The following is a 24,528-nucleotide window of genomic DNA, read 5'->3' on the forward strand; positions in this document are numbered from 1 at the left end:
CTGTACCCTAAACAACCTACACAAACCATTCCCATCACAACTTACACCCACTATACCCATCACTAACAAAAACTCACCATACCCATCACCACCTAAACTCACCATACCCGTTACTGCTTATTCATGCACCATACCCATTACCACCTACACACACCATACCCATCACAACCTACATACACCCTACCCGGTCACCACCATACTCTCCCATACCCTGCAGTAAATTTATGAATCTTCACATCATATCCATTACCACCTACACATACCATACCCATCATATCCATCACACCATATCGATCACCATAATATCCATCACCACCTACACACATAATATCCATCTCCACAACCTAGGCATACTCCTACATGGAATGCACTAAGCAGTGATGTGGTAGAGTCTGACTCCATACACAGTTTCAAATGTTGATATGACAGAGCCCAGTAGGCTCAGGAATCTGCACATCACATGATTGACAGTTGAGAGGCGGGACCAAAGAGACAAAGCTCAACCCCCGAGAGCACAGTTAGGTAAGTACAATTAGGTGAGTACACCATACCCATTACTACTTCCCCACACCATACATATCATCACCTACACAAACCATACCCATAACAACCTTCACACACCATACCCATCCCCACCTACGCTCACCATTCCCATCACCACCAACATTCACATACCCATCACCACCTACACATGCACCATACCCATCACCACCAACACTCACCATACCCGTCACCACCTAATCACGTACCATACCCATTACCACCAACACACACCATACCCATCACCACCTACACATACATACCCTTCCAGGGTCTCCACTATACCCTCCCATACCCTCCTGTAAATTTATGAACCTTCACATCATACCCATCACCACCTACACACACACACGTTATCCATCACAACCTAGGCATACCATACCCATCACCATCTACACACACCATTCACATCACCTCCTACATGCACCATATCCTTCACCAAATAAACACACCATACATATACACACCTACACATACACAATACCCAAAACAATCTACACACACCATACATATCACCACCTAAGCACACCATACCTATCACCAACATCACACACATTTCTCATCACCACCTACACACACCATTCCCAAAACAATCTACACACGCCATACCCATTACCACCTACGCACACTATACCCCTCTCCACCTACGTACACTATATCTATCACCACCTACACACACCATACCCATCACCACCTACACACACCATACCCATCACCACCTACACACACCATACCCATCACCACCTACATACACCCTCCCGAGTCTCCCCATACCCTCCCATTCCCTCCTATCAAAGTAAGCATCTTCACACCATACTCATCACCTCCTTCACTCACCATACCAATCACTACCTACACACACTCAATACCCATCACCACCGACACACACCACACTCATCACCACCTACACACACGATACCCATCATCACCTACATACACTTTACCCATCACCGTCTACACACACCACACAAATCGCCACTTACGCACACCATATCTATCATCACATACATACACCATACCAGATCACCAAATACACACATAATACCCATCACCACCTACACACACCATACTATCACCATCTACACACATAATACCCATCACCACCTACACACACCATACTCATCACCACTTACAAACACCATACCCATCCCCACCTACACACACCATACCCATCATCACCTACACACACACACGTTACCCATTACCACCTACACACAATCATCATACCCATCAGAACCTACACACACCATACCCATCACCACCTACACACACCATACTCATCACCACCTACACACAGCCTCCCGGGTCACCATCATATCCTCCGGTCATTGAAAGCATCTTCACACTATACCTATCACCACCTACACACACCATACCCATCACCAGCTACACACAGTACCCATCACCACCAACACACACAATACATAGTGGCTGACCCTAACCTCCCTTTTCAAGGGTAACATAGGGGCTGACCCCAACCACCCCCTTCAAGGGTAACATAGTGGGAGACCCTAACCATCCCCATTAAAGGGTAGCATAGGGGCCGACCCCAAACAACCCCCCTTCAACGGTAACATAGTAGCTGACTCCCCCCCCCCTTCAACGGTAGCATAGGGGCCGACCCCAACTACCCCCCTTCAACGGTAATATAGTGGCTGACACCAACCACCCCCTTTAAACGGTAGCATAGGGGCCGACTCCAACCAACCAACCGCCTCCCCCTTGAAGGGAAGCATAGGGGCCGAAGCCCCCCCCCCCCCTTCAACGGTAACATAGTGGCCGACCCCAACTACCCCCCTTCGAGGGTAGCATAGGGGCCGACCCTAATCAGCCCCCTTCAAGTGTAACATAGGGGCCGACACCAACCACCCCCTTGAAGGGTAACATACGGGCCGAACCCAATCAACCCTCTTCAAGGGTAGCATAGGGGCCGACCCCAACCTCCCCCATGAAGGGTAGCATAAGGGCCGATCCCAACCACCCCCTTCAAGGGTATCAAAGGGGCCGACCCCAACCACCCCCTTCAAGGGTAGCATAGGGACCGACCCCAACCACCCCCCTTGAAGGGTAGCATAGGGGCCGACCCCAACCACCCCCCTTGAAGGGTAGCATAGGGGCCGACCCTAACCATCCCCCTTTAAGGGTAACAAAGGGGCCGACCCCAACCACCCCGTTCAAGGGTAACAAAGAGGCCGACCCCAACCACCCCCTTCAAGGGTAACATAGTCCTGTTCGACCCGTTCCACTGTGTCTCTGTACATCTCTATGTCTCTGTACGTCTCTCTGTCTCTGTACGTCTCTCTGTCTCTGTACATCTCTCTGTCTCTGTACGTCTCTCTGTCTCTGTACATCTCTGTCTCTGTACGTCTCTCTGTCTCTGTACATCTCTCTGTCTCTGTACGTCTCTCTGTCTCTGTACATCTCTCTGTCTCTGTACGTCTCTCGTTCTCTATACATCTCTCACTCTTTGTACGTCTCTCTGTCTCTGTACATCTCTCTGTCTCGATACATCTCTCTGTCTCTGTACATCTCTCTGTCTCTGTACATCTCTCTGTCTCTGTACGTCTCTGTCTCAATCAATTTCTCATTTTGCATTTATCATTCGGTGTGTCTATCATGGTCTGCTTTCCATACACACATTCATACACACATTCATTCACACATTCATAAACATTCATACATATTCATACACACCTCACTCCCTCTTACTCCCTCAGAAGTAAGGCAAAATAAGCAGGAAGGAGAGTGAAGGTCAGAAGTGAAGTAGCACTGTTTACCTTGTGTACAGCTCACTGACATTCCTCTTGCACTTCTCGTGTTCCTCTTCCATCAAGCGTTTCTCTTCTGTTAATTTATTCTTTTCCTCTTGAATACTTCTGAGTTGCTGTGCCTGTCTGTCTTTATCACTCTGTAGAGCCGTGTTTCCTTCCCGTAACTTACTGGCCTCTTCTTCACTGACGGAGAGTTGCTCTTCAACAAGTCGTTTCTCCTCTTCAGTCTTCCTGATTGTTTCTTCCTTTTCTTCATTTAGAGCAGCGTTTGCTGTTTGAAGGACCCTGACCTGTTCTTCCAGGAGTGAGAGTTGCTCTTGAATAAGTCCTTTCTCTCTTGCTGTGTTATTATTCATCTCTTGCAGCTGTTGTGTCTCTCGCTCTAGCTCAGCGATCCTCGTCAACGCCGTCTTGACCCTCTCCTGGGCTTGGGTCTCCGCAAGCTCCAGCTGTTGGTTCCTCGACTTGACCAGCCTCGAGTCCTCCTCCACTTGTCGGAACTCTTGCTTGACCAGCCTCGAGTCCTCCTCCACTTGTCGGATCTCCTGCTTGACCAGCCTCGAGTCCTCCTCCACTTGACGGATCTGGGACTTTAATTGAATGTTTTCTTCCTGAGCAAGGCGCACTTCGTTCTTAGTCTTCATGTTATCCTCCTTGGCCAGCCTCGAGTCCTCCTCCACTTTACGGATCTCCTCCTTGACCAGCCTCGAGTCCTCCTCTACTTGACGGATCTCCTCCTTGACCAGCTTCGAGTCCTCCTCTACTTGACGGATCTGGGACTTTAATTGAATGTTTTCTTCCTGAGCAAGGCGCACTTCGTTCTTAATCCTCATGTTATCCTCCTTGACCAGCCTCGAGTCCTCCTCCACTTTACGGATCTCCTCCTTGACCAGCCTCGAGTCCTCCTCCACTTTACGGATCTCCTCCTTGACCAGCCTCGAGTCCTCCTCCACTTTACGGATCTCCTCCTTGACCAGCCTCGAGTCTTCCTCCACTTTACGGATCTCCTCCTTGACCAGCCTCGAGTCCTCCTCCACTTGACGAATCTGGGACTTTAATATAACAATCTCCTCCTGAGCAAGCTGCCCTTCGTTCTTAGTCTTCATGTTGTCCTCCTCGAGCAAATGATTCGCAGTATTTAGGCGAATGTTTTCCTCCTTCAGCTTGAGGTTGTCAGCTTGGTGAGCCTTGTTGACACACTCCAGCTGGTCCAGAGTGTCCAGGAGGCGGCGGGTGGCGTTCTCCCTCTCCTTCACACCTGCCAACACATCAAATATTAAATATAGACTACTATATATATTACCACCACCCACAACTACTACTACTAGTATATATCAGATATATACTGCTGACCCTGAAATGCACTCCAGTCCCTGAAATACAGTCAAGGACCTGAAGTACACTCCAGGAGCAGAAGTACATGCCAGGCCCTGACGTTCACTTAAGATCCAGAAGTATAATCAATACCCTGAAGTACACTTCAGACCATGAAGTAGACTTCAGGCTCTGAAATACACTCCAGGACCAAAAGTACTCTCCTGTCTTTAAACTACACTCAAGACCCCTGAAATACATTAAAGTCCCTGAAGGACACTCCAGTATCTGAAGTGTACTACAGACCTTCAACTACATTTTAGACCCTGAAGTACACTGCAGACCCTGAAGCACATTTCAAACACTGAAGTTCAATTCAGGATTTGATGTACACTCCAAAACTGAATTCCACTCCAGATCTTGAAGAACACTCATGATCCTGAAAAAACCCTCCAGACCCTAAAGTTCACTACAGACCCTGAAGTTAACTCAAGGACCTGAGGTCCACTCTAGACATTGAAATACTCTCCAAGACATGAATTGCACTCATGACCACGAAGAACACTCCAGACACTGAAGTACACTCAAAGACGTGAAGTGTACCATGACCACATCAGACCCTAAAGTACACTCCAGACCTTGAAGTACATTCAAGAATGAAAAATACACTTCAGACCCTGATGTATGAAGAACCTGAGGTGCACTTCTGACTCTTATACACACTGCAGGGCCTGAGGTATACTTTAGACCTTGAAGTACTAATCAGGACTTGAAGCACACTTCATGCCCTGAAGTACACTATCTTGAGGTTATCTTGAGATGATTTCGGGGCTTTTAGTGTCCCCGCGGCCCGGTCCTCGACCCGGCCTCCACCCCCAGGACGCAGCCCGTGACAGCTGACTAACACCCAGGTACCTATTTTACTGCTAGGTAACAGGGGCATAGGGTGAAAGAAACTCTGTCCATTGTTTCTCGCCGGCGCCCGGGATCGAACCCGGGACCACAGGATCACAAGTCCAGCGTGCTGTCCGCTCGGCCGACCGGCTCCCTATAGGACATAAAGTAAACTATAGGCCATGAAGAAGGCTATAGGCACTGAAGTACAATCCAGAAAGTGAAGTACACTCCGGGCCCTGAGGTACAGTCCAGGTCCTACAGAACACCCCAATCCCAAAAGACATTACAGACCATGAAGTACTTTCCAGACCCTGAAAAACACTCGAGACCCTGAAATACACATAATGATGAGAAGTACACTTCAGACCCTGAAGTACATTTCAGGCCCTGATATATATTCAAGACTCTAAAGTAAACGACAAGCCCTGAAGTACACTCCAGGACGAAATGTACACTCCAGGCATTGCAATACACTCCAGATCCTGAGGTACACTACCCAGCAAATACTTTATGTTGCCAGAATGTGCCTGGGAATTTTTTGAGAGATGTGGCAAAGTTAGTTTTTAAGTAATCAATACATTTTTGTGTCCAGTCATAAATTGTTTGTCATAATTTACTACACAACGTTGGGTAAAAAAAAAATTGAGGCCTCGTGGCAACCTTAATTACTGCATAAAAGTAGTTTCTATTGTTTATGATATATAAATATTGGAACTATAAATATACAAAATATTAGTTGAAATAAAACAGGAGCATAATAAAGGCGAGTTCACCTTTGTATTTATTTCTTAGATTGCAATGTTGGTAGATGGTTGTGGTTGGTGGCAGTGTTGGTAGATGGTAGTGTTTGGTGGCAGTGTTGGTAGATGGTTGTGGTTGGTGGCAGTGTTGGTAGATGGTAGTGTTTGGTGGCAGTGTTGGTAGATGGTTGTGGTTGGCGGTAGTGTTGGTAGATGATACCTGGTTGATGGGGTTCTGGGAGTTCTTCTACTCCCCAAGCCCGGCCCATGGCCAGGCTTGACTTGTGAGAGTTTGGTCCACTAGGCTGTTGCTTGGAGCGGCCCGCAGGCCCACATACCCACCACAGCCCGGTTGGTCCGGCACTCCTTGGAGGAATAAATCTAGTTTCCTCTTGAAGATGTCCACGGTTGTTCCGGCAATATTTCTTATGCTTGCTGGAAGGACGTTGAACAACCGCGGACCTCTGATATTTATACAGTGTTCTCTGATTGTGCCTATAGCACCTCTGCTCTTCCCTGGTTCTATTCTGCTTTTTATTCCATATCGTTCACGCCAGTACGTGGTTATTTTACTGTGTAGATTTGGTACTTGGCCCTCCAGTATCTTCCAGGTGTATATTATTTGATATCTCTCTCGTCTTCTTTCTAGTGAGTACAACTGGAGGGCTTTGAGACGATCCCAATAATTTAGGTGCTTTATTGAGTCTATGCGTGTCGTATATGTTCTCTGTATTCCCTCTATTTCAGCAATCTCTCCTGCTCTGAAGGGGGAAGTGAGTACTGAGCAGTACTCATGACGGGACAACACAAGTGATTTGAAGAGTACAACCATTGTGATTGGATCCCTGGATTTGAAAGTTCTCGTAATCCATTCTTTCATTTTTCTGGCTGTCGCAATATTTGCTTGGTTATGCTCCTTAAACGTTAGGTCGTCAGACATTATTATTCCCAAATCCTTTACATGCTGTTTTCCTACTATGGGTACATTTGATTGTGTTTTGTACTCTGTATTATGTTTAAGGTTCTCATATTTACCGTACCTGAGTACTTGGAATTTATCACTGTTAAACATCATGTTATTTTCTGATGCCCAGTCGAAAACTTTATTAATATCAGCTTGAAGTTTTTCAATGTCTTCAGCCGAGATAATTTTCATACTGATTTTTGTGTCATCTGCAAAGGATGATACGAAGCTGTTACTTGTATTTTTGTCTATATCTGATATGAGAATAAGGAAAAGCAGCGGTGCAAGGACTGTACCCTGAGGTACAGAGCTTTTAACTGCACTTGGACTAGATTTTATATGGTTGACCGATACTCGCAGAGTCCTGTTTGACAGAAAACTGAGTATCCAGCGTCCTACTTTACCGCTTATTCCTATTAACTTCATTTTGTGTCCTATCACGCCATGGTCACATTTATCGAAAGCCTTTGCGAAGTCCGTGTATATCACATCAGCATTTTGTTTTTCTTCTAATGCCTCAGTGACTTTGTCGTAGTGCTCAAGTAGCTGTGAGAGGCACGATCTTCCCGCTCAAAATCCATGTTGGCCTGGGTTGTGAAGGTCATTGGTCTCCATGAAATTGGTGACCTGACTCCTAATCACTCTCTCAAATACTTTTATGATGTGCGATGTTAGTGCAACTGGTCTATAATTCTTTGCCAATGCTTTGCTCCTTCCCTTGTGTAGAGGGGCTATGTCTGATACTTTAAATGCATCTGGTATCTCCCCCGTGTCGAAGCTCGTCCTCCACACTATACTGAGTGCCTGTGCTACCGGCACTTTGCATTTCTTTATAAATATTGAATTCCATGAGTTTGGACCTGAGGCCGTGTGCATGGGCATGTTTTCCATTTCTCTTTCAAAATTTAGTGCGCTCGTTTTGATATCAGTTATATTTACAGGGGTTTGAATATCCCGCATAAAGAAATTGTCTGGATCTTCCACTTTCATGTTGTTTATTGGAGTGCTAAACGTGTCCTCATACTGCTTTTTTAGGATTTCACTAATTTCTTTGTCATCTTCCGTGAATGAACCTTCACTTGAACGAATAGGTCCAATACTGCCAGTGGTTTTTGCTTTTGCATATGTGAAGAAATATTTTGGATTTTTTATTATTTCCTGAATTGCTTTCTGTTCTAACTGCCTTTCTTCAGTTTCATATGAGTGTTTCAATTTCCGCTCGATTTCTTCAATCTCCCTATTTAAATTATTCCTTCTTTGACGGGAAATTCGTGTCTGCATAAGCAGTTCCGTTATTTTTTCCTGCGTTTATAGTGTCGTCTGCGTTCTCTTTCTACGATGGATCTCTTTCTCGCTTTCCTCAAAGGAACATGTTTCAGACAGACTTGATACGCTTCCGAAGTCAGTTTTTCTATTCCTTCTGTAGAAATTATATTACTTAGAACAGTTTCCCATGGAATGTTTGCAAGTTCCCTGTTTATTATCTCCCAGTCTATCCTTTTACTATTAAAATTGAATTTACTGAATAGCCCCTCTCGCTTTATCAACGTTTTAGGTCTATTCTGATTATTGATGGTCGTTTGCACTTCAATGAGCTTGTGATCTGAGTATGTGGTATCTGATACCGTAATGTCTCTGATAATGTCTTCATTGTTCGTAAAGACCAGATCTAGAATATTTTCATTTCTCGTTGGCTCCGATATCTGCTGATTGAGTGAAAATTTGTCACAGAATCTAAGTAGTTTTCTAATCTGTGGTTGGTTAGGTCCTGATAGATTTCCTGGTATAATATTATTGTTTGCTATTTTCCACCTGAGACTAGGCAAGTTGAAGTCACCTAGGAAAATAATATCAGGTATCGGGTTCTCCAAATTATCAAGGCTATTCTCTATTTTGTTTATCTGTTCTGTGAATTCCTCAGCCGTTGCATCTGGCGGTTTGTATATTAGAATAATCACTAAATTTATTTTCTCTATTTTTAATCCCAGTACCTCTACCACCTCATTTGTAACGTTTAGGAGCTCCGAGCATACAAGGTCTTCCCTAATATACAGACCCACTCCTCCATGTGACCTAATTTTCCTATCACACCTGTATAGGTTATATCCTGGAATCTAGATCTCACTGTCCAACAATTCCCCTGCATGGGTTTCTGTGAAAGCTCCAAATAATGCATTTGACTCCGTGAGGAGGCCATTTCTAAACTGTACTTTGTTGTTTGTTCGTGTTTTCAGTCCTTGTATGTTGGCAAAGATGAATGAAGTTACTCTATTTGTGATAGTTTGAATGGGAGACTTTCTCGGCAAGCCCATTATGCGTGGACATAATGAGTTTGTTCTGACCAGTACTGATTGTTGTAGGGCAGTTGCCTGTCGTAGTTGTAGTTCCCTTTCGGTGTGTAATTGTATCTGTAATTCTGGAATGCAAGTGGATCTGGCATCCAGTTCCATACACTCTCCATGCTCCTCCTTTTGAATTCTCTTTCGGTCTGGTATAACAAATTCATAGAGTTTCCTCCAAATTCATTACTCTGCTTGCCACTCTTTATGTAGCGTTCCGTGCCTTTCACGTGAAAGTGTGAAAGACGTGAAAGTGTGAAAGATGGTTGTGGTTGAGGCAGTGTTGGTAGATGGTTGTGGTTGGTGGCAGTGTTGGTAGATGGTAGTGTTTGGTGGCAGTGTTGGTAGATGGTTGTGGTTGGTGGTAGTGTTGGTAGATGGTTGTGGTTGGTGGCAGTGTTGGTAGATGGTTGTGGTTAGTGGTTGTGTTGGTAGACGGTTGTGGTCGAGGCAGTGTTGGTAGATGGTAGTGTATGGTTGCAGTGTTGGTAGATGGTTGTGGTTGGTGGCAGTGTTGGTAGATGGTGGTGGTTGGTGGCAGTATTGGAAGATTCCAGGAAACAATTTTAGGTTGCCACAACGTTCCAGGAAAGTGTTTGAAAGCAGCAGCAACATTTGTTTTCACATTTTAGATATGTTATTGTGTAGAATCGTAAATAGGTTTCCACAACGTACTGCACAACGTTGGTTAAACAAAATTTGAGACCTTGTTGCAACCTTAGATCAATTTAAATAAAAATGGAAATGTTCGATTGTTCCAAATCGCTAATCTCCGAAAGTTCTCCGCCGATTGCTTTGATATTTTGACACAATGTTCCATTCGCCTCCAAGCGGGTTTTTATATACATACTGTATACATGTAATGTCTGTTACGGGAAAAAAACATGATTTATTTGAAAAACTGTGTTTTTTCATGTAAGGGAAATCTTTGAAACCTCTTTACCAATTGCTTTGAAATTTTGACACATTGTTCCATTCGAATATGCGCGTGTTTTTTATACATCTACAATATAGATGCCACACCTGTGACAGGTAAAAACGTTTTATTTAAACAGTGCCATGTGTTGCACATAATAGCAACACACGCTATACTAAATATGTTACGATTCCATTTTAATGTTTCCGATTGCATTGATGAATTTATTTTCATAGATTTCGATTTATTTTCATTTTGAGTGACATTGCGTTGGAATTGAGCTGTGTTGTTTACCATACCGTTCATTTCATGAATATAAGTATAGATGCCACACCTGTGACAGGTAAAAACTTATTTTTTTGAAAAACAGTGCCATCTGTTGCACGTAAGAGCAACACACGCTATACTAAATATATTATGATTCCATTTCAATGTTTCAGATAACACTGATTAATTTAATTTTCATAGATTTCGATTTATTGTCATTTTGATTTAATTATTTTGGGTGACATTGCGTTGTAATTGAGCCATCCTGTTCATTTGGTGAGTATAGTTTATTTTGTTATTTTTTTAAATTTTCATTTCGTTTTTTAACTGTTTTTCTTACATTTCAGTGATAGGAACATCAGATCATTTGATGTTCTCAATTTTCTGATAGGAACATCAGATCATGTGGGAATGCACCGGACGAGGAAGTGGGGAATTGTGGGGAGGATGAGGGGACGGGAGTGGGGGATGGTGAGGAGGACGAGGGGGCGGGGGAGGGAATAATGGTGGGGAGGACAAGGGGGCGGGGGAAGTTGGGGATATTTTTTTTTTTTTTTTTTTTTTTTTTTTGAGATATATACAAGAGTTGTTACATTCTTGTACAGCCACTAGTACGCGTAGCGTTTCGGGCAAGTCCTTAATCCTATGGTCCCTGGAATACGATCCCCTGCCGCGAAGAATCGTTTTTTCATCCAAGTACACATTTTACTGTTGCGTTAAACAGAGGCTACAGTTAAGGAATTGCGCCCAGTAAATCCTCCCCGGCCAGGATACGAACCCATGACATAGCGCTCGCGGAACGCCAGGCAAGTGTCTTACCACTACACCACGGAGACTGCTGGGACAAGGGGATGGGTGAATGGAGAATGGTGTGTAGGACAAGGGGACAGGGAAGTGGGGGATAGTGGGGAGGTCGAGGGGACAGGGAGGGGGGAATGATAGGGAGGACGAGGGGCTCTGAAGAGTGGGAAATGGTTAAGAGGACGATGGGACGGTGGAGGGGGGAATGGTGGGGTGGACTGGGAGACAGGAGAAGGTTGCTGTGGCTCAGTAACGCACATGCGTTGCTGAGCCACAGCAACGCGTGGCGGGGTACAGATAGTATTGAAAAAAAATAGTTTTCTTGACTGATGTTATATATAAAAATAAAGAAATAACAAAAATATATATTCTACATTCAGTAAAAAAAAAACAGGAGCATAATAAAGGTGGTTTCAACAATTTGTATTCATTATTTTTAACTAATGGAGAATCCATTGTGGTGTTGTTGGTTGTTCTTGGTGGGTTGTGGTTGGAGGCAGTGGTGGTTGGTTGCTGTGGTTGGTGGTGATGGTCGTAGTTGGTGGTAGTGATTGATGGTGTTTGTGGTTGTGTTGTGCATGGTAGTGTGATGCAGTTGTTATGGTATACTGGTGGTGTGGTGGTGGTAGTATGATGGCATTGTGCAGTAATTTCACGGTGGTAGATGTGGTGGGGTACAAGTTGAGGCGGTGATGGAAGTGTGTTAAGGTAGTATTGTGTGGCGATGTGGTAATGGTGATGGAAGTGTGGTGGGGTTGTGTGGTAATTGTGGTGTGGTGGTGTGGCATGGTAATGATGGTATGGTAGTGGTAGTGTGGTAATATGGTGTGGTGGTGTAGTGAGGTAGTGAGGTGGGGTAGTGTGGTGTTGTGGTGTGGTGGCATGGTGTGGTAGTGTGGTGTGTTAGTGTCGTGTAGTAATGTGCTGTGGTAGTGTGGTAATATGGTGCGGTAGTGGGGTGTAGTAGTGTAGTGAGGTAGTGTTGTGAGGCAGTGTGATGTTGTAGTGTGGTGTGGTTGTGTGTTTGTGTGATAATATGGTGTTATGAAGTAGTGTGGTGGGGTGGTGTGGTAATCGTGGTGTGTGGTGTGGTGTAGTGTGGAGTGTGTGGTGTTGGTGTAATGTGGTAGTGGTGGTGTATACTCATCTAGTTGTATTCACCTAGTTGTGCTTGCGGGGGTTGAGTTCTCTTTCGGCCCGCCTCTCAACTGTCAATGAATAAATTTTTACTAACTACTATTTTTTCACGCAAACGTAAACACACACACACACACACACACACACACACACACACACACACACACACACACACACACACACACACACACACACACACACACACAAACACACACACACACACACACACATGACATCGCAAGCAAGGCAAAGACTCAGCCTAAATTGTTGCATAGCCACATTAGGAGAAAAACAACAGTAAAGGAACAGGTTATGAGATTAAGGATAGGGGCGGAAGGATTCACTACAAATGACAAGGAAGTGTGTGAGGAATTGAATAAGAAATTCCAGGAGGTCTTCACCTTAGAGCAAGGAGAAATTCCAGAGGTAAGTGAGGGAATAGCTAACCAGGAACCACTGGAAGAGTTTGAGATTACCAGTGGGGAAGTAAGGAAGTGTTTACTAGAGTTGGACGTGACGAAGGCTATAGGCCCAGATGGAATCTCCCCTTGGGTTCTAAAGGAAGGAGCAAGAGAACTGAGCCTACCACTCTCCATAGTGTATAACAAATCACTGGCAACAGGGGAACTGCCAGATATTTGGAAAGCAGCTAACGTAGTACCGATATACAAGAAAGGGGATAGACAGGAGGCACTGAACTACAGGCCAGTGTCCCTAACCTGCATACCATGCAAGCTGATGGAGAAGATTGTGCGAAAAAAACTAGTGGAGCATCTGGAGCGAAGGAACTTTGTAACACAGCATCAACATGGGTTCAGGGATGGCAGGTCCTGCCTCACAGGGTTACTTGAATTCTACGACCAGGCAACAAAAATAAGGCAAGAAAGAGAAGGGTGGGCAGACTGCATATTTTTGGATTGTCAGAAAGCCTTTGATACAGTGCCACACAAGAGGCTAGTGCGAAAGTTGGAGATGCAGGCTGGAGTGAGAGGGAAGGTACTCCGGTGGATAGAGGAGTACCTAAGCAACAGGAGACAACGAGTCTGTGTGAGGGGTGAGGTCTCAGATTGGCGAGACGTCACAAGTGGAGTCCCGCAGGGACTCCTTGGACCTATACTGTTTCTGGTATATGTAAATGATCTCCCAGAGGGTATAGATTCGTTCCTCTCAATGTTTGCCGACGATGCAAAAATTATGAGGAGGATTGAAACAGAGGATGATAGTAGGAGGCTACAAGATGACCTGGATAGACTGAGTGAATGGTCCAACAAATGGCTGTTGAAGTTCAACCCGAGTAAATGCAAAGTAATGAAACTAGGCAGTGGAAACAGGAGGCCAGGCACAGGATACAGAATAGGAGATGAAGTACTTAATGAAACAGACAGAGAGAAAGATCTAGGAGTTGATATCACACCAAACCTGTCTCCTGAAGCCCACATAAAGAGAATAACGTCTGCGGCATATGCGAGGCTGGCTAACATCAGAACGGCGTTCAGGAACCTGTGTAAGGAATCATTCAGAATCTTGTACACCACATATGTAAGACCAATCCTGGAGTATGCGGCCCCAGCATGGAGCCCGTACCTTGTCAAGCACAAGACGAAGCTGGAAAAAGTCCAAAGGTATGCTACTAGACTAGTCCCAGAACTAAGAGGCATGAGTTATGAGGAAAGGCTGCGGGAAATGCACCTTACGACACTGGAAGACAGAAGAGTAAGGGGAGACATGATCACAACCTACAAAATCCTCAGGGGAATCGACCGGGTAAACAAGGATGAACTATTCAACACTGGTGGGACGCGAACAAGGGGACACAGGTGGAAGTTGAGTACCCAAATGAGCCACAGAGACGTTAGAAAGAACTTTTTCAGTGTCAGAGTAGTTAGTAAATGGAATGCATTAGGAAGTGATGTGGTGGAGGCTGACTCCATACACAGTTTCAAATGTAGATATGATAGAGCCCAATAGGCTCAGGAATCTGTACACCAGTTGATTGACGGTTAAGAGGCGGGACCAAAGAGCCAGAGCTCAACCCCCGCAAGCACAATTAGGTGAGTACAATTAGGTGAGTACACACACACTGACACACACACACACACACACACATCCTATCTTGTTTCTGATATATGTAAATGATCTCCCAGAGGGTATCGATTCATTTCTCTCAATGTTTGCAGACGATGCTAAAATTATGAGAAGGATTAAAACAGAAGAGGACTGTTTGAGGCTTCAAGAAGACCTAGACAAACTGAAGGAATGGTCGAACAAATGGTTGTTAGAGTTTAACCCAACCAAATGTAATGTAATGAAGATAGGTGTAGGGAGCAGGAAGCCAGATACAAGGTATCATCTGGGAGAGGAAATTCTTCAGGAGTCAGAGAAGGAAAAAGACTTGGGGGTTGATATCACGCCAGACCTGTCTCCTGCAGCACATATCAAGCGGATAACATCAGCGGCATATGCCAGGCTGGCCAACATACGAACGGCATTCTGAAAGTTGTGTAAAGAATCATTCAGAACTTTGTATACCACATATGTCAGGCCAATCCTGGAGTATGCAGCCCCAGCATGGAGTCCATATCTAGTCAAGCATAAGACTAAACTGGAAAAGGTTCAAAGGTTTGCCACCAGACTAGTACCCGAGCTGAGAGGTATGAGCTACGAGGAGAGTCTACGGGAATTAAACTTCACTTCGCTGGAAGACAGAAGAGTTAGGGGGGACATGATCACCACATTCAAGATTCAGAAGGGAATTGATAGGGTAGATAAAGACAGTCTATTTAACACAAGGGGAACACGTACAAGGGGACACAGGTGGAAACTGAGTGCCCAAATGAGCCACAGAGATATTAGAAAGAACTTTTTTAGTGTCAGAGTGGTGGACAAATGGAATGCATTAGGAAGAGATGTGGTGGAGGCTGACTCCATACACAGTTTCAAGTGTAGATATGATAGAGCCCAATAGGCTCAGGAATCTGTACACCTGTTGATTGACGGTTGAGAGGCGGGACCAAAGAGCCAGAGCTCAACCCCCGCAAACACAACTGGTGAGTAACTAGGTGAACTAGGTGACTACACACACACACACACACACACAAGAAGACCTAGACAAGCTGAAGGAATGGTCGAACAAATGGTTGTTAGAGTTTAACCCAACCAAATGTAATGTAATGAAGATAGGTGTAGGGAGCAGGAGGCCAGATACAAGGTATCATCTGGGAGAGGAAATTCTTCAGGAGTCAGAGAAGGAAAAAGACTTGGGGGTTGATATCACGCCAGACCTGTCTCCTGCAGCACATATCAAGCGGATAACATCAGCGGCATATGCCAGGCTAGCCAACATACGAACGGCATTCAGAAACTTGTGTAAAGAATCATTCAGAACTTTGTATACCACATATGTCAGGCCAATCCTGGAGTATGCAGCCCCAGCATGGAGTCCACATCTAGTCAAGGATAAGACTAAACTGGAAAAGGTTCAAAGGTTTGCCACCAGACTAGTACCCGAGCTGAGAGGTATGAGCTACGAGGAGAGACTACGGGAATTAAACCTCACTTTGCTGGAAGACAGAAGAGTTAGGGGGGACATGATCACCACATTCAAGATTCTGAAGGGGATTGATAGGGTATATAAAGACAGTCTATTTAACACAAGGGGAACACGCACAAGGGGACACAGGTGGAAACTGAGTGCCCAAATGAGCCACAGAGATATTAGAAAGAACTTTTTTAGTGTCAGAGTGGTTGACAAATGGAATGCATTAGGAAGTGATGTGGTGGAGGTTAGGTTAGGTTAGGTTAGGTTACCACCTCCATACACAGTTTCAAGTGTAGATATGACAGAGCCCGATAGGCTCAGGAATCTGTACACCACCACATCACTTCCTATTGCATTCCATTTGTCAACCACTCTGACACTAAAAAAGTTCTTTCAAATATCTCTGTGGTTCACTTGGGCACTGAATTTCCACCTGTGTCCCCTAGTGTGTGTGCCCCTTGTGTTAAATAGCATGTCCTTATCTACCCTATCAATTCCTTTGAGAATATTGTATGTGGTGATCATGTCCCCCCCTAACTTTTCTGTTTTCCATCGACAAGAGGTTTAACTACCATAGTCTCTCCTCGTAGCTCATACCTCTCAGCTCGGGTACTAGTCTGGTGGCAAATCTTTGAACCTTTTCCAGTTTAGTCTTATGCTTGACTACATATGGACTCCATGCTGGACCTGCATACTCTAGAATTGGTCTGACATATGTGGAATACAAAGTTCTGACTGATTCATTACACAAGTTTCTAAATGCCGTTCTTATGTTGGCCAACCTGGCATGTGCCGCTGATGTTATACTCTTGATATGGGCTTCAGGGGACAGGTCTGGAGTGTTATCAATCCCCAAGTCTTTCTCTCTCTCTGACTCTTGAAGAATTTCATCTCCCAAGTGAGACCTTGTAACTGGTCTCCTGCTCCCTACACCTATCTTCATTACATTACATTTAGTTGGGTTAAACTCTAACAACCACTTGTTCACCCATGCCTTCAGTTTGTCTAGGTCTTCTTGAAGCCTCAAGCAGTCCTCCTCTGACTTAATCCTTCTCATAATTTTAATATCGTCAGCAAATATTGAGAGGAATAAGTCTATACCCTCTGGGAGATCATTTACGTATATCAGAAACAGGAAAGGACTGAGTACAGAGCCCTGTGGGACTCCACTGGTGAATTCACGCCAATCTGAGGTCTCACCCCTCACTGTAACTTTCTGCTTCCTATTGCTTAGGTACTCCCTTATGCACTGGATCACCTTACCAGTCATCCTACCTTTATCTCCAGCTTATACACCAGCCTCTTATGGGGTACTGTCTAAGGCTTTCCGATAGTCCAAGAAAATATAGTCCACCCAACCTTCTCTTTCTTGCTTAATCTTTGTCACCTGGTTGTAAAACTCTATTAAGCCTGTAAGGCAAGATTTATCCTCCTTGAACTCATGTGGGCAATTTGTCTCGAAGTCCCTTCTCTCCAGATGTTTTACTAGGTTTTTTCCCGCGATCTTCTCCATCACCTTGCATGGTATAGAAGTCAAGGACACTGGCCTGTAGTTCAGTGCCTCTTGTCTGTCACCCTTTTTGTATATTGGGATCACATTAGCCATCTTCCATATATCTGATAGGTCTCCCGTGACTTACTATACACTATGAAGAGTGGCAAGCAGAGTGCGTCTGCACACTCTTTCAATACCCATGGTGAAATACCGTTGGGACCAACGGCGTTTCTCACATCCAGATCCAACAGGTGTCTCTTGACCTCATCTCTCAAAATTTCGAACCCTTCCAAGGCCACCTGGTTTACTGCCACCTCTTCTAGCACAGTGACCTCACCTTGTTCTATTGTGAAGACCTCCTGGAACCTCTTGTTGAGTTCTTCACGCACCTCTTTGTCATTATCTGTATACCTGTCATCGCCTGTTCTAAGTTTCATTACCTGTTCTTTCACTCTTGTTTTCCTCCTGATGTGACTATGGAGTAGCTATGGTTCGGTCTTGGCTTTGCTTGCTATATCATTTTCGTAATTTTTCTATGCTTCTCTTCTCACACTAACATACTCATACCTGGTTCTCTGGTATCTCTCTCTGCTTTTTGGTGTTCTGTTATTTCGGAAGTTCCTCCACGCCCTTTTGTTCAGTTATTTGCTTGCTTCCATACATACCCTGTTAAACCATGGATTCTTCTTTTGCTTCTCGTATTTTTCTTTTTGGGCCCGGATGAACCTGTTTACTGCCTCCTGAAACTTTTGGGTGACATAGTCCATCATGTCTTGTACAGACATAGCTCTGAGGTCTGTGTCCCATGGTATATTCCTTAGGAAACGTCTCATCTCCACATAATTTCCCTTTCGGTATGCCAGCCTTTTGTTTCCTAGTCCTTTTCGGGGAGAGATAAATCCTAGCTCTACCAGGTACTCAAAGATCAATACTCAGTGATCACTCATTCCCAAGGGTGCTTCCAACCTAACTTTCCTTATATCTCACTCATTAAGGGAAAATATTAGATCAAGCATGACTGGTTCATCTTCCCCTCGCATTCTTATTGGTCCCTTCATGTGATGGCTTAGAAAGCTTCTTGTTGCCATCATCCAACAGCTTAGCTCCCTATGTATCTGGTCCGCCTTGTGGGTCTCTGTTCTCCCAATCTATGTTCTATGTATCATGGTTCAAGTCTCCCATGATAAGTAGTCCAGTTCCTTTCCTGCTAGCGACAGAAGCTGCTCTCTCTATTTATGTTAATGGTGGCCATGTTGTTTCTATCATATACCTGTCTGGGTCTTCTGTCATTTGGTGGTGGGTTATATATGACTACGAATATAATTTTTTTGTCCTACAGTTGCTATGGTGCCTGTTTTGTAGTCACTGAAACCTTCACAGCCCTGCATAACCATCTCTTCAAACCCCAGTCTTTTCTTACCATCAAAGCTACACCACCGCATCCTCTTCCTTCTCTCTCTTTCCTCACAACACAGTAGTCCTGTGGGAACACTGCATTTGTTATGGTTTTCGTTAGCTTTGCTTCTGTGAGTGCTATTACGTCTGGGTTCTCTTCAAGTACCCATTCTCCAAGTTCAGTTGCTTTATTTGAATTCCATCTATGTTAGTGTACATTGCCTTGAGGCTCACTTTCTTCTGTCTCTTCTGATATCGCCTCCTTGGTGAGCGTTCTGCTGATGGGGAAGCTGTTCCATGGGTGTGAGGACTTGTGAGGTGGATAACAGTGTCTCAGAGGATACTGGGGTGAGGGGTGGGGGGGGGGGGGTCATGTGAAGTGGGTCAGGGAGGGTATGGGATGAAGGGGGAGGTGGAGGGAGGACAGGAAGGAAAAGGAGGAGGGGGACATGGTGGGAGGAGGGTAGGTGTTGCAGGGTCAGAATGGGATGTGGGGGGTGGGAGATTTGGCTGAGCATTTGATTGGGGGCAGGGAGGGTTTGGGGTTGGGGGGGTTTCTATGCAGAGGAGGGTGGTGGAGTTGCCCTCCCTTCTGGGGTTACTAGGTTGCTGGTTGTGGGTTCTCCCCTCACCTCTGGGGATGTTGTGTTAGGAGCTGTGATTTACTGGTTTTCTCCTCTCGCCCTGTGTTTTCTACCTTGCTTCTGCTGCCTATGTGATTGTGGTGTAATGTGGTAGTGGTGGTGTGGAGTAGTGTGATAGTGGTGTGTGGTATAGTGTGGAAGTGTGTGTTGGTGGTGGTTTCGTGTGGAAATGGTGGTGGAGTATTGTTGTATTGTGTGGTGGTGTATTGTGATAGAGGTAGTGTGTGGTGTTAGTGTGGTAAGGTGTGGTGGTGGCGGTGTGGTGAAGTGTGTTAATGGTGTGTGGTAGTGTGTGTTGATGCTGTAGGTGGAGGTGATGGTGGTAGTGGTTCTGAAGATGCTGGTGGTGGTAGTGGAGGTGCTGTTGGTGGTAGTGGAAGTGCTGGTGGAGGTGGTAGTGGAGATGCTGCTGGTGGTTGTGGAAGTGCAGGTTGTGGTAGTGGAGGTGCTGATTGTGGTGGTCGAGAAGGTGCTTGTGGTGGTTGTGAAGGTGCTAGTGATTGTACTGGAGGTGCTGGTGGTGGTAATAATGAAGGTGCAGGCGGTGATGGTGGTAGTGGAGGTGCTGGTGGCAGTGGAGGTGCTGGTGGCAGTGGAGGTGCTGTTGTTGGTGGTGCTGGTAGTGAAGGTGGTGGTAGTGGAGTTGATTGCTGTAGTAGTGTAATGGTAGTGGAGGCGGTGGTAGTGGAGTTGATTGCGGTAGTAGTGTAATGGTAGTGGAGGTGGTGGTGTTAGTGGTAGTGGAGGTGCTGTTTGTGGTGGTGGTAGTGGAGGTGTTGGTGGTAGTGGAGGAAGGTGTCGTGACGGACGAAGGTTGTTGATAAATCTGCTGGTTGGTGGTACTGGTGGTTGATGATAATTGGGGGTTGATGGTTATTGTGATTGAAGATTGTGGTGGTTGATGGAAGTGGAGCTTGATGGAATTGTTGGTTGAGGGAAGTCGTTGTTGACGGAAGTGGTGGTTGACGAAAGCAGTTGATGATGGAAGTGGTGGTTCATTTTAAGTGGTTGAATATGGTAGTCGGGGCTGATAGTAGTGATGGTTGGTGGTGGTGGTAGTAGATGGTTTAGGTTGGTGGTAGTGGTTGTAGATGGTCATAGTGGTTGATGATTGTGGTAGTTAATGATTATAGTGGTTGATGATTGTGGTGGTTAATGATTATGGTGGTTGATGATTGTGGTGGTTAATGATTATGGTGGTTGATGACTGTGGTGGTTAATGATTATAGTGGTTGCTAAAAGTGCTGGTAAATAGTAATGGTAGTTGATGGATGTGGTAGTTGAAGGCTGTGGTGGTTGATGGCTGTGGTGGATGATGGCTGTGGTGGATGATGGTTGTGGTGGTTGATGGTTGTGGTGGTTGATGGTTTTGGTTGCTGATAGTGATGGATGGTGGTAGTGATGGTTGATAGTTATGGAGGTTGACCATAGTGGTGGTTGACGGTTATGGAGGTTGACCATAGTGGTGGTTGATGGTTATTGTGTTTGATAATTGGTGGTTGATGACTGTGATGGTTGGTGGAACTGGTGGTTGAAGGAAGTGGTTGGTGTCATTTGTGGTCAATGATTGTGGTTAGTGGTAGTGGTTGTAATGATTGTTGTTGGTGGTTGTGGTTAGTGTCATTTGTGGTTGATAGTTGTGATTGGAGGTAGTGGTAGTTATAGTTGGTGGTTATGTTTGATGGTAGTGGTAATTGATGTTGATGTGGTTGGTGGTAATGGTTGTTGATGCGAATGATAGCTGTGGTTTGTGGCAGTGATGTTGGTGGCAATAGTGGTTAATGGTAGTACTTGATGGTAGTGATTGTTGGTGTTGATAGTTGATGGTTGTGACGTGATAGTGACGGTATAGTGGTGGTCTGGTGATGTGGTGTGGTCTGGTGGTCTGGTGATGTGGTGAGGTCTGGTGGTCTGGTGATGTGGTGTGGTCTGGTGATCTGGTGATGTGGTGTGGTCTGGTAGTCTGGTGATGTGGTGTGGTCTGGTGATGTGGTGAGGTCTGGTGGTCTGGTGATGTGGTGTGGTCTGGTGATGTGGTGAGGTCTGGTGGTCTGGTGATGTGGTGTGGTCTGGTGGTCTGGTGATGTGGTGAGGTCTGGTGGTCTGGTGATGTGGTGTGGTCTGGTGGTCTGGTGATGTGGTGTGATCTGGTGGTCTGGTGATGTGATGTGGTGTGGTCTGGTAGTCTGGTGATATAATGTGGTCTGGTGATGTGGTGTGGTCTGGTGGTCTGGTGATGTGGTGAGGTCTGGTGGTCTGGTGATGTGGTGTGGTCTGGTGATGTGGTGTGGTCTGGTGATCTGGTGGTCTGGTGATGTGGTGTGGTCTGGTAGTCTGGTGATGTGGTGTGGTCTGGTGGTCTGGTGATGTGGTGTGGTCTGGTGGTCTGGTGATGTGGTGTGGTCTGGTAGTCTGGTGATATGGTCTGGTGATATAATGTGGTCTGGTGATGTGGTGTGGTCTGGTGATGTGGTGTGGTCTGATGGTCTGGTGATGTGGTGTGGTCTGGTGGTCTGGTGATGTGGTGTGGTCTGTTGGTCTGGTGATGTGGTCTGGTAGTCTGGTGATGTGGTGTGGTCTGGTGGCCTGGTGATTTGGTGTGGTCTGGTGATGTGGTCTGGTGATTTGGTGTGGTCTGGTGGTCTGGTGATGTGGCCTGGTGGTCTGGTGGTAATATGGTGCAGTGGTGTGGTAGTGTAGTGGGGTCGTTGCATTAATTACAGTGTGGTAATTGTGGTAGTAGCTGGGTAGTAGTTGTGGAAGTGTGTTGAGGTAGTATCGTGCGGTGATGTGGTAGTGGTGGTGCTGTTGGTGGTAGTTGAGATGCTGGTGGTGGTAGTGGAGGTGGTGTTAGTGGAGGTAGTGTTAGTGGAGGGGCTAGTGGTGGTAGTGGAGGTGCTAGTGGTGGTAGTGGAGGTGCTAGGGGTGGTAGTGGAGGTGCTAGTGGTGGTAGTGGAGGTGCTAGTGGTGGTAGTCTAGGTGCTAGTGGTGGTAGTGGAGGTGCTAGTGGTGGTAGTGGAGGTGCTAGTGGTGGTAGTGGAGGTGCTAGGGGTGGTAGTGGAGGTGGTGGTAGTGGACGTGCTGGTGGTAGTGGATGAAGGTATGGTGATAGAGGAAGGTGTCGTGATGGACGAAGTTTGTTGATGATTTTGGTGGTTAATTGTTATAGTGGTTGATGATTGTGGTGGTTGATGATTTTGGTGGTTCATGAAAGTGGTGGTTGACTGAATTGGTGGTTGATGGAAGTGCTGGCGGATCGAAGCAGTGGTTGATGGAAGTGGTGGTTGATGGAAGTGGTAGTTGATGGTAGTAGTGGTTGTTCGTTTTAGTGGTTGATGGTTGTGGTGTTTGAAGAAGGTGGTGGTTGATGGATGTGGTGGTTGACGGCTGTGGTCGTTGATGGCTGTGGTGGATGATGGTTGTGGTTGCTGGTAGTGGTAGTGGTGGTTGATGGTTATGATGGTTGATGATTGTGGTGGTTGATGATTGTGATGGTTGGTGGCAGCGGTAGTTGATAGTTGAGGTTAGTGGCAGTGGTATGGTGTGTTTGGTGGCAGTGGTGGTTAATGGTTGTGGTTGGTGGCAGTGGTGGTTGCTGGTAGTGGTTGGTGGCATTTGTGGTTGATAACTGTGTCTGGTGTTAGTGGTGGTTATGGTTTGTGGTTGATGGTTGTGGTTTGTGGTAGTGATGGTTATTGTTGGTGGTAGTGGTGATTGATGTCGATGCGCTTGCTGGTAGTGGTGATTTATGTTGTGGTGGTTGGTGGTAGTTGTTGTTGATGGCAATGGTTGTGGTTGGTGACAGTGGTGTTAGTGTCAGTAGTAGTTGATGGAGGTGATTGTTGGTGTAGATATTTGATGGTTGTGGTGTGGTAGTGATGGTATAGTAGTGGGCTGGTGGTGTTGTGTGGTAGTGTGGTGTGGTAATATGGTGAAGTGGTGTGGTAGTGTGGTGGGGTCGTGAAATAATTACAGTATGGTAGTTGTGTGATAGTAGTGGGGGGTACTAGTTGTGGTGGTGGTGGAAGTGTGTTGAGGTAGTATCGTGTGGTGATGTGGTATTGGTGGTGGGGTAGTGTGGTTGGTTAGTGTGGTGGGGTAGTGTTGTGGGGAGGCGTGGTGTGGTGGCATAGTGTGGTAGAGTTGTGTGGAAGTGTGGTGTGATATTTTGCCCCTATTGTGTGGTAATATGGTGTGGTGTGGTGTGGTGTAATAGTATCGTGTAGTAATGTTTTGTGGTAGTGTGGTATGGTGTGTGTGGTCGTGTTGTGTGGTAGTGTGGTGAACCGGTGGGGTGATGTAGTGTAGTGAGGTAGTGGTTGTTTGCGGTGGTGATGTGGTAGTATGAGGTAGTGGTAAGGTGTGGTGTGGCTTGGTAGTGTGTACTCACCTATTTGTACTCACCTATTTGTGCTTGAGGGGGTTGAGCTTTGGTTCTTTGGTCCCGACTCTCAACTGTCAATCAACTGGTGTACAGATTCCTGAGCCTACTGGGCTCTATCATATCTACATTTGAAACTGTGTATGGAGGTGGTAACCTAACCTAACCTAACCTAACCTCCACCACATCACAGCCTAATGCTTTCCACCTGTTAACTACTCTGACACTGAAAAAGTTCCTTTTAACATCCCTGTGGCTCATGTGGGTACTCAGTTTCCACCTGTGTCTCCTTGTTCGCATACCACCAGTGTTGAATAGTTTATCCTTGTTTATCCGGTCGATTCCTCTGAGGATTTTGTAGGTTGCGATCAAGTCTTCCCTTACTCTTC

The 24,528-nt window shown here is 45.6% G+C and overlaps 1 protein-coding gene across 1 annotated transcript in view; it reads right to left on the reverse strand.

Annotated features, from left to right (window-relative positions):
- Positions 1–24,528, reverse strand: part of LOC138351748 (golgin subfamily A member 6-like protein 22) — a 102,073-nt gene that overhangs the window by 39,994 nt on the left and 37,551 nt on the right. The window contains exon 3 of the mRNA XM_069303776.1: positions 3,318–4,569. Within this exon, the coding sequence (XP_069159877.1) occupies positions 3,318–4,569 (1,252 nt within the window). The remainder of the gene's footprint in view (positions 1–3,317; positions 4,570–24,528) is intronic.

The sequence above is a fragment of the Procambarus clarkii genome, chromosome 50 (genome assembly GCF_040958095.1).
Source record: "Procambarus clarkii isolate CNS0578487 chromosome 50, FALCON_Pclarkii_2.0, whole genome shotgun sequence".
In the NCBI taxonomy this organism is placed as follows: domain Eukaryota; kingdom Metazoa; phylum Arthropoda; class Malacostraca; order Decapoda; family Cambaridae; genus Procambarus; species Procambarus clarkii.